Source organism: Plectrocnemia conspersa, unplaced genomic scaffold (genome assembly GCF_051122295.1).
Source record: "Plectrocnemia conspersa isolate PC_06_02 unplaced genomic scaffold, ASM5112229v1 ptg000003l, whole genome shotgun sequence".
In the NCBI taxonomy this organism is placed as follows: Eukaryota; Metazoa; Arthropoda; class Insecta; order Trichoptera; family Polycentropodidae; genus Plectrocnemia; species Plectrocnemia conspersa.
The window spans coordinates 11,019,583-11,034,558 of NW_028277167.1; the positions used below are offsets into that span (position 1 = coordinate 11,019,583).

The 14,976-nt window shown below is 34.6% G+C and overlaps 1 protein-coding gene across 5 annotated transcripts in view; it reads left to right on the forward strand.

Annotated features, from left to right (window-relative positions):
• Positions 1 to 14,976, forward strand: part of LOC148236582 (uncharacterized) — a 188,960-nt gene that overhangs the window by 161,071 nt on the left and 12,913 nt on the right. For all 5 annotated transcript variants that reach the window (XM_088182103.1, XM_088182106.1, XM_088182104.1 and 2 more), the window contains exon 5: positions 14,664 to 14,908. In XM_088182103.1, the coding sequence (XP_088038229.1) occupies positions 14,664 to 14,908 (245 nt within the window). The remainder of the gene's footprint in view (positions 1 to 14,663; positions 14,909 to 14,976) is intronic.

The window sequence follows — 14,976 nt, forward strand, 5'->3', positions numbered from 1 at the left end:
TATATAAATATTTTCACCACGAAAGTTGATGGTCAATTGGCTTAAGGAACCACTAGAAAACAATATAGACAAAACTCTCAATGAGTAATAAAAAGTTCCGATAAATCCAACGCTACTGTATGTCATTGATAAAGATAATAGAAGAGGACCAAAATCGGATTCTGCCCAGGGAAACAAAATATATAAAAAATAATATTTCCATAAACAATTTAATGTAGTTATATAATGGCGTATACCAAATGTGAGTACCTAGATGAAAAAAAAATCAAAATTAAAAAATTGGATAGCTGTGCTTATTGGGGAGTTGTCCATTACTTGTGTGCTTGCATGCGTATGGTACTTAAAAAAATACATGGGAACGCAAACGCTGGTAATTTTGTGGCACACAAAAAAGAAGTTCTTCTAGAATCTCCAGATTATAAATATTCCCCACCAGAAACTTGAAGAAGTACCTTTTTAAATACAATCGTCGACGCGACTCAAGGAAATCATATCCCAGCATACCTTGTAGGAATTTTGTAATAAAAATGGATATATAGATATTATTTTATGTACAGATATTTTTTTCTATTATTTTTTAATCAGACTAGGAAAGCATGCTCTTGGATGCTGTGCACTAAGTGTGTCATTATACACGGCATACAGTGCCCTCTAGCTCCTCGATTGATTGCAAGACAAATATGTGCTGATGGAATCTGTAGTTCTCTTGAAATAGGACACCCAAATCGGTTACCATTTCTGTGCGGTGAAACACATTATTATATTGAACATATTGACGATGATTTATAAAGTATGATTATCCCCAAAGTTACAGCTCTGAAAGCGCCTTATATTATTTATCCGTGACAATGTATCTATAGTCTATCTTCAGTCATCAATCAATGCAAAAAGTGCTCGAATTTCTTTCACTCAAATAAACACTGAAACAAGATCCAGTCAATTCAGTTGCCGAGGATCATCATTGATCTTAAAAAAAAATGTTTTTGAGTCAAAACTTATGCATCAATTTATTCGAACTAAGCTACCTGCTTTCCATGTTATAGTAAAAATATGGCGCATTTCAAAACAACTTGATGTAAACATTTTATTATGGAGCTAACAGTTTTTGCACATAAATTGTTACTCACAATAAAAAAAACAATGGCCTTGTAAGAATTTTGGAAACAACCTCGTTGTGCAAGGAAAACACGAAACCAGCAATCCGTGAAAAATTTGAAGTTCAAGGTCCATGCACAAATCAGTCATACTAAACATTTTTTTAGTCACACTAGCGTGTTATTAAACAATTAAAAATTTCCTCGCACGATGATCGGAAATTCAACAGTTCTTAGAATAAAATTTGGGCAACGAAGTATAACTTGACATTAAAAACAATTCTCATGATTTATCTTATAAAATAAACTTGAATTAAAATTGAATAAAATGCTAAGATTTGTAAGTCTCGCGTGCATAGTATATGCGCACATTTTTTACAACTCTGCACTTTGCAGTAAAAATCACGGGGGAGTGCTCACAGTAAATAATTTAATCATATAACGCGTTACTTACACCCCCTGGGCTGGCGGAGCAAAATGTGCAAATGTAAAATAATTCAGCGGCACTCGAAAACGTTTTTAGTCTAATTAACGTGTTACTATGAAGACGACACGTGGTGTGAACGGTTCGAGCTTAACCGGCGGGTTTTGCGCAAGCCGACGGTTAAATTGACGGGACGGCTGTGCACTGTGTAGTTAACTTCGTTAACAGGATTGAGCGAATTGATTAACGAAACGGATAGGCGATGATGTGAATTGATTAACCGAATTAACGATGTGCATAGTTGGAAACGGGTTGGGTCAAAATTAATTTTAGTTTTCGAATATTGTTTTATATCTTAACTTGAGCACGAGAAACTGCATCAAGAGCTTTTATAAACATGTGATCGATATATTGATTTGACAACGTTTGATATGTATCGATATGTATAAAAAAATAATGTTTGCCTCTATACAATTATACACCATTTAACTGTTACTTATATACAACCCTGCTTAAGGTTCATTACATCACTTACTATAGAAAAAAAAATGGTTAATCCATATCATCTCTGATCTATGCCTCTATAATGATGCAACTTTTTTCATTTCAAATTATTTACTGCGACATCCTTTTAAACTCGAAAGCTGGACCGCCACAACAAGCTTACTGCACATGCAGCCAGCTCGATTTAATATCAGGTGGCATAGCCAAAACATAATTCGCAATGGCTGTACACATTTTCAATTTAAAAACGCGAACCGAAGCCAGAAGGGGCGAGGAGCTCTCCCACCCCACGATTCCAAGGGTTGAAAGCGGACTTTTGAATCATCGCCATCGTTCGTATATTAGCGGCTTGTCGGCCGGCCAGTGTTTTAACGCTCGACGGACTAAAACAATGGACTTTAGGGGGCGACACGCGGCGATAGAAACCCTTTAAATGCAACGTAGCGTAACCCCCACAGTCGACAATGAAATGCATACACGCCCACCCCTTCCCGAATTGCGCAAAAATGCACTCGAACCGGTGAACGAATGCATACGCACGCGTGCTTGTAATGAAAATCGATGCTTGAATAATATATCATAGCTAAGACGAGCTGTTTGTATGACTGCAATAAACTTTATTCAGAATATAGATTCCATGTTATCGATAACATTCAATTCAAGTTGTATAGCCTATCTAAACATATGATATTCAATTATGTGTGAGAAAAATATATACTGAATCAATCTCGAAGTTCTAGAATAAAGTGTTTTGCTATGAAGACGTCGCTCTACTATAGAAAATGCGCTCAATTTGTACTTATAAATACAAATAAAAAAAAAATCGGGAAGCATGCGCGCGGACATAAGCTGCGTTTATTTCAGCATATAAATGCTGCTGGAAACACAAATCGACTGCGTAGGACTTGACCATCTGATCTCGTTTAATCTGTATTTAATAGAAAATTGCTGTTTGGTTGCAGATCTATTTTTATAGTCCCATCTATCGATAATGGTCCATGGCACACTCAAGCTATTTTGGTAGACCTTGATCTCGAGTGATAGTAGTATTTTTGCTTCTAAGCAAATACAACGCATGAAATTGATTGTTATATGCTTCTTTACAGCCATAGTTATGGAAAAAGCGTTGTCTTTATTTGTTCAAAACTTGCTCGTAGAATTTGAGTCACGTCTAGTTATGTTTATATATGTGTTATCGTAGCCGTGCTAGCGTCCGAATCATCCAGTCGTCTTCGAAGCGAGTTGAATTCAGACGTCTCAGACGACCAGGGTTGACGTGAAGAGGGAAGCGGCTGCTTCTCGTCTGTCGAAATCACTGATGCGACTCAAATTGCTTCGAGTCCAAGTCGAGGAACTCTGCGACCGGATTATTGCGCAAACAAAAATTCTGATTATTTGATTGCCAAATATTAAAATTTTATTTTCCCCTTTCGCCTTCTCGCGTGTTAAGTGACGACAATGAGAGAGATAATGATATGGTTTGTCGCAAACTGAGATAGAACAAGACTCTCGGTTCAATTTCAGTATGCGCGTAGGCGTCCTATGGTCAACACGCACGTCGAGCGCTGCATCGTGGTCACGTGGTCAAATTATAATAGCAAATGCTTATCGGGGACTTCAACAGACTCTTACTGACATCTTTGAATATTTTAGGGCACCAAAAGGGATTAATTATATTTTTGATAGTATATTCTTCTATCAAATATCGTTATTATAATTTTTTCATATAAAATTGAATAATTAAAAAATAATTAGTGGTACTTGATTTTGTTAAAAAAAATCGTTTCGAATATCCTTATGTATTTTCCTAGATCGGTTTATATAAATGTCACACCATAACGAATTCTTATTTAGAATCGATGGTGACAAATTCTAGGATAGTCACAGATGTGGTGTTCGTATTCTGAAATATCATTTTTATGCCTTATGGCATTTTGCAAAAGCCGACAAAGATTTTGCGTAAATTGAATATTTACGACCGAAAAGTTTTCATTGATATTGTATTGGTGAGTGCCCACACAAACTTTTATAATTATCAGTAGAGTAATTTTAATAATATGACAATTTAAAAATTGCGATTATTTGGCACATTTTTCGATCGCGCGCAAATATGCGGGCTGTACGTGACAGAAGCCGCCGTCCGGACGGCATATGAAATTTGCGACAGTGCGGTCGCTTATTTGAAGTCGTAGGTCTCGGCCGACTTCAGTTGTAACTTGAGTTCGGACAACTTCCAGAGAGTGTAGTGCAGGCATAAGAGTATCATACCAATTTTAAATTAAAATCATATTAACATCTGTTATATTTACAGACATTATTTTTTATATATATTGACGTGTTCTTAAATATACATATAAATAATGCCACTATAATAATGTTTATGCTATGGAAATCTCACATCTCCAAAATAGCAAGTGAACTCGACTAGTCGAGTTTTTTCAGTACATTGCGACTTGACCTAACGTCCTACCTGGGCTGTCGCAAATAATTGAAAGTCTTCAGCATCACTTATTATTTTAAGGAGACCAATACATACAAATTCTCACTACATTTCCACTCAAAACAACACGTTTTATGAACATATTTTGCATACGAAGAAACAACATATTAATTTTTATTCAATGCATTTTTTTATGTAAAATTACTAAATAAGGAGCAAATCAAATTTCACTAATGATCATCGTTATTTTTTATTATATTTACAAAATTCAACCAATATAATATGAGTCTTGGGAGTTCTAAATAAAGTGTTTCAAACTTTGATCTAATAAGGTTTAGTAGTACTGTTTAGAATTGTGCATAGAATGAAATTTTCACGTGTATTTTCACATATCGATCTTCATTCTTGAGTGAAAATGATAAAAATGCCACTTTGCTCCTATTATTCTGATACATTTTCTATAATATAAAGATAGCAAGCGATCATAAAACAGCTTCACAAGAAAATTTTATAACTCCATTGTCACTGAAAGCGACACGAAAAATGTCAAACTGTTGAAAATTTAACCTGTGTAAAAGAACCGAATAAATGTAGATGATTCATAAAGTTGACTAGTATTAACCACTTCATGCTAGGGTTTTTTTTACAAAAATATAATTAAAAACATCAGGTTATTTTATTTTTTATTTAACAAGTTTACATAATGTTTAAATTGTTCAGTCCAAAAGAAGTTAAAAATAAAACATAGAAGCAATAAAAAAATGCAGAAAAACATTACGTAATACAAAAAAAAAATCGTTTCGCCTTTTTAATGTTAAATAATTTTAAAACAAAACTAACTGTAATAATGACAAATAAGTTAAATTGAACAAAAGACAAATAACTATAATAAAGAAAAAAGTAATAAATTACACCCAAAATAATATTAATAAGTTGATTTAGTGTGGTATACTTCGAAACACGGTTCCAAACAGAGACCAACTTCACAATTTGCACACCAATAACGACTCTCTCTTCGTATTCGTTTTCCTGAGGGATCTCGCTTGGAACAGCAGACCACACATCTTTTTGTAGGCCTATCTTTATTTCCAGTTACTGGAATTGACTTCAAAAAATGTCGTTCTGTCAATCGCATTGGGTCTGGTGTTTTACTGGGGCGTCCACCTTTAGAAGAAAAATCCGGTGAATGGTATTTCTCGATGTAATTTTCTATGAGTTTAATTCTAAACTCCAGATGTGTCATAGAACCCCCAGTTTTTTTATACAACACATAAGAATTCCATAGCGCCTGTTCTACAAGATGGAAAAACATTTTTTTGTAATATTTTTTCCCTCGTTTTCTAGGAAGTGGGTAGTTGGAAAGGTGTTGATCGACTCGATCAACACCCCCCATTGTAAAATTATAATCAATGGCCACTTTTGGTTTCGTTCGTTTTATATTTCTCTTTTCTATTTCTACAGTATTCGTCCCATGAATAGTTGAAAGAAAGTACACGTCGCGCTTGTCTTTCCATCTCATCAGCATTACTCTTCGTTTCCTATATGCCTTTATAAATCCTGAATGAACTTTTTTTGGATTTTTTATATTCCTGGGCAAGCCTTTTCTATTTGCTCTCATAGTTCCATAAGTTTCAGTATGATATGATGTAAGTAAATCAGCCAATTCGATAGAACTAAAAAAATTGTCAATTGTTAGACAGTATCCCTTATTTAGTAGAGGTTTCATCAAACTCATTACCACTTGTGAAGAAATAGGTAAATTTAGAAATTCTCTATCAATTATTGTTCCTTTGCCGGTATAAATTAGGGAAGACCAAATGTATCCCGATTTAGATTCACATAGAAGAAAACTTTTAATGCCAAATCTTGCGCGTTTTATGGGAATATATTGTTTCCAGCTCAATAACCCTTTATATAACATAAGACTTTCGTCAATTGTTATATCCCGTTGAGGCGTATATGCCAGTTTAAACTTTTTATTGAGGTTTTCGTAAACCGGCCAGATCTTATTTAATTTTGGATTTGGATGCGTTGCTGGATTATATGTCTCGTTATTTGTAAAATGCAAATATTTTTTTATAAGCACATATTTTCTATGTGACATTGTTTTTGTAAAAAATGGAGTGGAAATGCAACTTTTCTTCGACCAATACATTTTTTCTTCTGGCTTGTATGTAATGCTCATAGCCATTACGATTGTAAGAAAAATTCGCATCTCCGATAGACTTACACACCATTGATTTTCTGAATCCGAAGGTGGCAATGGTCTTGTTCTCTGATTTTGTGTCGAAAACAAATTTGTCTCGTCTACAATATTCTCAACTAATTCATCGTCAAGAAAATAATCGAAAAACTGAATTGGTGTTGTAAATGATAAAATTTGCTCATTTATCAAAGAATTTCCAATAAAATCAAACGAAGCCGAAGGTGGTGGAATATCTGTACGAATATCGATTTCTGTCCATTCGTCTAATTCTACCTGATTCCCTTGATGTTCATTTCGAGATCCCTCTTCCGATTCTGAGCTTGAAACCGGAGTTGAAGATCCACTGTCTGAATTATCCAAGTTCAAATCCTCCCACTCACTGTCACTCTCCATGATAAAGGGATCTTGAATATCATAATAAATATAAATAAAAACCAATACAAGTAAAATTTGTAAAAAATGCAATTTTTCAATAGTTTTTGAAATATAATACTTACAAAATATTTTATAATGTTTTATAAAAATTAGAAACCTTGAAGGAATAATATAAAACAGAGGAAGCGATATGCGTAAATCTGTACGAGCGTTAAGTAGCAACTGGCGAGCGCCGTTCGCTCGTTTATCGTATGTAATGCAGACAAGTCGAAACAGGCGAGCAGCGCTCGGGTTGGCGCAAAACGGCACGTGCGCCGCGCGCGAACACTGCTCGTTCGAAAGCATGAAGTGGTTTTAAGTGAGTTAATTTACATTTCCAGCAATCGAACATTTAAAATAGTTCACTACTCCTCAAATAATAATTAATTAAAAAAGCACTTAAATATGTTGATACAATTACTGATAGACCTTCATTGTGAGTGTAATCCGTTATTAGTGCTACAAATTAAAAGCACTTTAATCTATCATAAATTACATATGGCGAATTTAAGCCATAATAAATTTTATTAATGTCTATTACTAACGTTTTAATAAATAACATGACTATAAAATCAACCTAATTAATGCTTATTTATTTTGCGGTTTTGGCAAAGCGCTCTTTGATCAGTATTTCATGTCTATAGTATAGTAATAGATAGTCTTTATACAGTATCATTGACTCTCCAGTGCTGCAGGGTCGCAATAATCGTATCTCGATCTATGTTTGAAAGCGTAATTGATCCTAATGGCCCTCTCAAAACCCTCATTCAACCAACTGGGGTTGTATTCGATGCTAACTATTAAACCCCAGTTCGGTTCCCCACACCTCTTCTTTCATTATTTAAAACATTTTATATAAAAAAACGAATTGCAATATAACATGCGCTCGGTCCGCAGCTGTGACTTCAGTTATTTCCGTTATCTCGCCGCATTTATCTAACACACCCGTTATCTGATCGTCTCACAGAAATGAGTCGTTAAACGGACGGGCGGCGAAAATTTTCTCCTTTTTCACTGCCTGGATGGATACAGGTCCGAATCGGGAATCGTCATTGAAGGGACGCGTGTTGAATGCTGTTCACGAACGATTAAGCAATAAGCTGCATTTCGATATCGCGTTTTGCGTCATGTTCATATTTTTTTGCTATGATTCGATCCTTTGATTTTGTGCGGAAACAGAATAAAAGCATATTATAAAAATATTATTATATTATATGATATATAACATACTTTTAATATTCCTTCTATCCTGCATTATCAACATTAACATTTTTTTTAATTATTCAAAAAATATTATTAGAATATATTTATATTAATACAAAAATATGTGAAGTTATCGTAGCCGTGTTTGCATCCGAAAAATCTAATCATCTTTGAAGCGAACTCTGAATTTCAGACGCATAACTAGACCAGGGTTGACGTGAAGAGGGAAGCGGCTGTTTCTCGTCTGTCAAAGTCACTGATGCGACTCACCTTATTCACAAAATAATATTAGAATATATTTCTATTAATACGAATTGGTTTCAAAAAGTTCGTGGAACTAAATATATTATTAGAAGTTCAATACATCTCATTAAAATATGGTCGATTGCCATTATTTATAAAGCTATAAATATATATTACAAAAACGATTTAAATTTGCATGCATTCCTTAAAACTAATATGACTATTTGTTCTTATAGTTTCTCTATATTTCTCGCTATAGGTCTCGCATAAATTGAACAATATTCCTCCAAAACTGTTAAAAACCAACACCGGCTGTTTTATGGTTAATTTTACATGCATGGTTTCAATTTAACTATAATATGATCTGTTGTAATCGATCAACGAATAATTCCCAAGATAAAACGTGCTATTTTTGCCTTTTTTTTTACTATGTCATATAGATGTTGTTAAACAGTTCCAGGAGAAACCTCCTGAGTCAGCTGCGAGTGTCTGAACAGTTATTTGTGGAAACGCTATAATAATATTTCTTAACATTTCTTGATCAACAGCAGAAGTATGTTTTTCATTTGACTTAATATCTTATTTAATGCCATATTTCTTAAACCAACACCTTTCAGTTCTCCGACTAACAATACCTTCGTCAAATCCAAAATTGATATTTCTAGAGAACTTTTGCTACAAAGATATTGGTAATAGCAAAGTTTTACGATTTATTTTGGGAATTTATGTACACAAAACGCTTCTCGATGGATAATACAATAATATTTTAGGAGCTCGTTTCTTTAAAAATATTGAAACAAATACTTTTTTTATAGAAATGTAAATTTTTACATACATTCAGTGGCGGCTTTTGCAATATGTTCTACGCACGACTTAATTGGTATAATCACAAAAAATATTTTGTACGTACCCCGGGTTGATAAAAAGGAAAACTTGAGCAATGTGCTTTATGTCGCAAGACACGTCTAGTAGTAAATTTTAAATATTTGACTTGTTGGTAAACATTTTAACAGTAATGCCTGCACTATACTATCTGGAAGTTGGCCAAGGTTTGCCAAGGACGGAGAATATAGTGGGTAACTTCGGTCGAGTTAGGTTGTGCCCGCTCTAAAATCTCTCGAAAGTTGTCCGAGGTTACTGAGAACAGGAGGTAAAGTGGGGGTAATTCAGTCGACTTGGCCAGCTTCGAGCGCTTGCGAATATTGTCGGCGAAAGGACCGAAGTCGGAGCTGCTCTTTCGAGCGCGAGCGGTGAGATACTTCTCCTTTCGCTCTCTCGCGTGTTAAGTGACGAGAGTGAGAGAGATAATGATATGGTGTTTCGCAAACTGAGATACAACGAGTAACTCGGTTCAATTTCAGTATGCGCGTAGGCGTCCTATGGTTAACACGCATGTCGAGCGGTGTATCGTGGTCACGTGGTTAAGCTATAATACCACATGCTTATCGGGGACTTCAACAGACTTTTACTGACATATTTGATTGTTTTACGGCACCAATAGGGATTAGTTATATTTTTGATAGTATATTCTTCTAACAGATATTGTTATTATATGTTTTTCGAATAAAATTAAATAATTAAAAAATAATTAGTGATAATTGATTTTGTTAAAAAACATCGTTTCGAATATCCTTATGTATTTTCCTAGATCGGTTTATATAAATGTCACACCATAACGAATTCTTATTTAGAATCGATGGCGACAAATTCTAGGATAGTCACATATGTGGTGTTCATATTCTGAAGTATCATTTTTATGCCTTATGGCATTTTGCAAAAGCCGACAAAGATTTTGCGTAAATTGAATATTTACGACCGAAAAGTTTTCACTGATATTGTATTAATGAGTGCCCACACAAACTTTTATAATTATCAGTAGCGTAATTTTAATAATATGACAATTTAAAAGTTGCGATTATTTGGCACATTTTTTGATCACGCGCAAATATGCCGACTGTACGTGAGAGAAGCCGCCGTCCGGATGGCTTATGAAATTTGCGACAGTTGTAACTTCGGTTCGGACAACTTCCAGAGAGTGTAGTGCAGGCAGAAAAATTTCTACTTTGCTTTTTTAAATTGTATTTTTACCTTCAATTTTATCGAAGAGACGCAGTCGCATACACCAAGAGCCGCATATGACTCGCGGGCCGCGGCTTGCCGATTCCTGTCGTAGTTTAATCTAAAAACAAAGTAATACATATAATCTATACATTACACACGATTCCATATTTTTATCATCATTTATCTACTGTTTACGTATTATTAATTTCTAAGCCATTCGATTAATTCTGATAAGCATTCACAAATGTTCGCACGTCAAACGTCTTCAATTCGCAAAAAACTTTCACTCGTTCAATTTCGCTAAACTATCTCATTACGTTGACAACTTTCAAATCTCGCACAATTTCACATTCTCAAACAGCTTTCACTGAAAAATATCATTAGGAATGTCGTTCCCGGAACGTCGCGGAACTGCGCCGTTCCTGTAGCGATTTTCGCATGAAATTCGATTTGAGGCGACATGAAATCCTTTCTGATTCGAAATTGCTATCTGTGTGTGCGGGTGTTCACTTCCGTTCGGAGAGCATCCGCATCCGCTGTGGTCCGTTAAATGGGGAACGACGGTTCGGTTGCAGTTTTGACGTACCATAAAATCTAATCTGGATGCAATGCTGATTTATGAACGTTCCTGAGCACCTGAGAGACGTTTCACAGGACGGGTTATTTTAACTATTATTTAATCATAATCGCAAATAAAGATCAGATGAATTTTTATTTTATTATCTGGTAACCCTAATTCAAAACCTCGTTGACGATTTGATGCTATCAAAGACCAATAGGTATTTTTACGACTCTCTAGTGTGGTCCCAATTACTAATATTACGAACAACAATAAAAATACACATTCTACCCATTATGAACGAATGCCTCTCGTATCGGAATGAAATCTTCGCTTACGTCATCGGGTCAATGCAATCTTGTACCTATAGTTTTTGTTGCATCAGACTCGTGAAATCGATCGACTAAACCGTCGTATAATCTTAATAAATTACCATATTTAACAAGAAGCGGCAATTATAGAGTGCGCCTTTCAATTCAGTCGCATACTAGAGTATGTATTAACAAATTAATAGAGAGTGGTCGTTCGCTCATGAATATTGAATGAAAGCGACCGAAATTGCGTCTTCCTTTCCTCGTCCCTTTTTTGGTTCAAGGCTAATGCGTTATGTACACTTATTTATGGGGTCAGAATTTGATGACCACCTTTGATGTTTTGAACGCCTTTTGTGCTCGATTTATTTATAATTGAATGGCGTTCCCCTCTTATGCAAAAATAATACTTCAAACGGATCGAAGTGTGTGTTAGTGTGTGACCCTCGTCCCAAATTCGCAATATCTCCGATACAAGTCACGCGCCTGGCTGAAAATTTCGATATATTGGATCGCAGGCTTGGGTTTTTAGAATATATTAGCATGCCCAATCGACAGATTGAAGCCGGCGGCCCGTCACGAGCGCGTGTTTGTATGGGCGAAAATGAATTTTTGACGGGCCTGCTCGAATGGCAGGACTGGGACGGGAATGGACTATAAACAGATTCTGTTTCTGATTTTTTTATAAAAAAAATCATGCAAAATAATCCAATGTTGAGTTTTTTTTAAACGTATGCTTGTAAAGTGTTTATATAATTGTATCGGATCGCAGATGCTTTTAGGAATTTCGGCGACTAGTGTGGCGTAGACTAAAGCGAAGAAGCTGGTCGTCTCAAGTGGCCGTGGTGGACTTAAGCTAAACGCCAAAATAAATAACAAATCGAATGTATTACAGGCGGCCCTCGACTTTCGAGCGTTCGACTTTCGCACAATTCGCTATTTCGCACATTAAAAAAAAATTATAAACATGAATGAGAAACGGAAAAACTTCAGTGTTGATACGAACAAAAAGAAATCAAGGACTCATAAACTTCACACGATTCGAGACAAAGATGAAAATTATTAGACGTTCTGATAGCATTGAATCTTTTGCTTCAATCGGACGTATGATACAAACAGGTTTACGATATGTTAAATTTTGGCAAATAAAAATGTAATTAAGGAATACGTTCAAAATTGTGGAAATTAAAGATATATTTCCACAATCAAAAAAAAAAAACATGGATGAAATGGAAAATCTTTGTCATCGTGGATCGATGACCAACATCAAAAAGATGTCCCTCTGAGTATTTCAATTATTCAAGCAAAAGTTCTTAGTTTGCACAAAGATTGGAAGGATAGATTAAAAAAAATATTTTAACACGGTTTTTCAAGCAAGTAACGGTTGGTTTTACAATTTTAAAATGAGGTATTCTTTTCATAATATTAAATTTACTGGAGAATCGGCTAATGCGGATAAAGATGCTGCAAAAGAATTTATTTCCTAATTATCCAAAATTATTGAAGATGGAGAATATTCCTCTAGCCAAATATTTTATGTAGATGAGACAGGTTTATTTTGGAAAACTCCCTAACAATGAAAAATATGAATGAAGCCTTCACGCGTCTTGACAAATTTTTAAATATTATGGAAGATTGTGATCCCAATGGTGAACGCATATCTCAAGTGCGTAGGGCGATCAATAAAAACATAGCATGTTATAAAATACTATATGAAAAAAAGAAAAAGAATAGTGGAAAACAGTTAACTCTTGATAATTTTTCAAATGAAACACCCACAAACCCAACTTAAACATGTCTCTTAAACGCCTCTTAAACATATTATATTTACTTGATAAATAAATATTTTAAAATACACACAATTTCAAATTGTTTACTTCCCTCAACTTTCGAACATCCAACATTCGCACACATTTTCAGGAACCAATTATGTGCAAAAGTCGAGGGCCGCCTGTAATCTTAATATCGAGTCCTGAATGAATGTCTAACCTTTTATCTATAAAACTGAGGGTGTTAACTAAATGAAACCTGGATCAATGGAAGTCATTGATTAATACCCATGGCCAAATTAAGACCTTTAGAGGCCCTAAGCACTCTATTGGTGCCTCTAAAGCAGTGAAAATCACGCCTTCCACTTTTTATCCAAAACACACAGACGCTTTACTCACTGACAACCAGTTACTGTGATTTTACATATATTTTATTTTGTGCGATGTGACACAGACGAAAATCCTTGAAATGAGCATTGCCGCTTCAACAGGAACAAGCGAGACAACCTATAGGTACCTGAACAAAATGATTACAGTGGCCACATTTAAAAGATCCTAAAATGCATTATATTTTATGCAAAAGAAATTTATTTTAATATAAATCTAAAATGCATAAAACAAAATTTTTGCCCACTTCTCCGTCGCTTCTCTATCGCCCTCTATCGCCCACCAAATTCCTCCGAAGACAGCATTGCCCACCGGTGGACGATATGGCCCACTTTGAAAACCTATGGATTAAACATTGGTATAAGAGTCGACTATTTTATGGTTTAACCTCTCGATTCATGCGAATTTTGATTCATAAGAGCTTTTTCCAGATTTGCAATTATTACGAAAACACACTATGGATAAATAAAGTCCATTCCATAGTATATGTACATATACGTACATAAATTTAGAAATTATTTTTTGTACAGTGCCCCACCCTAACTTTATGGGAGGTGAGGTGGGGGGTATCATATTATATAAAAATGATATCATATTTGTTTCAAAATGTCGAAAATATTATTTAAATACATTTTTGCTGTCCCGTTAGTGATCTCCGAAATTTTCAATATAAAAATATTCTATATATGTATATGTATGTGTCTACTTAAGTATGTTTGTGTGCTCTAAATCAGGTTTTTCACAGTGGTGTTCCGTGAATATTAGTAATATTACTATTATTGGGCCTCAAATATTAAAAAAAACTTCATACTTGAAACTGAAAGATAGAAATCTTTCATAATGAGTTTAAAAATGATAATCGTATATATAAAAACACAGTTTGATCAATTTTTTATTTGCAATATAAATAACATTATTTTAAAGAAATTATCTAGGAATATTTTAGTTCCATTGTTATTGTGAGAATCATCTCCATTTATAATTATTATTAGATATGTATATTACATGTTGACATATGCAAAAACTTATGATTTTTTTTATTTTTCAGATATTGCTGCAAATAAGAAGAGAAAACGGAAAGTGAACCCATATGCTGGCATATCGGTGTCACAATTGTTAGCTCAGCGTGAAAATATTCAGCAGCAGCAGCAACAACAACAGCAACAAATACAACACCAGCAACAACAGATGCAACAACAGCAGCAACAGCAGCAGCAGCAGATCAGAACGCAAATTCAGCAAAATCAGGGGCAATTCCAACAGCAACAACAACAGAATCAAGTTGAAAATATGGTAAGGATATCACTTGTATGTTGTTAATTTTTTAATTAATTTTATTAACAAGTAATGATTTACTTTTC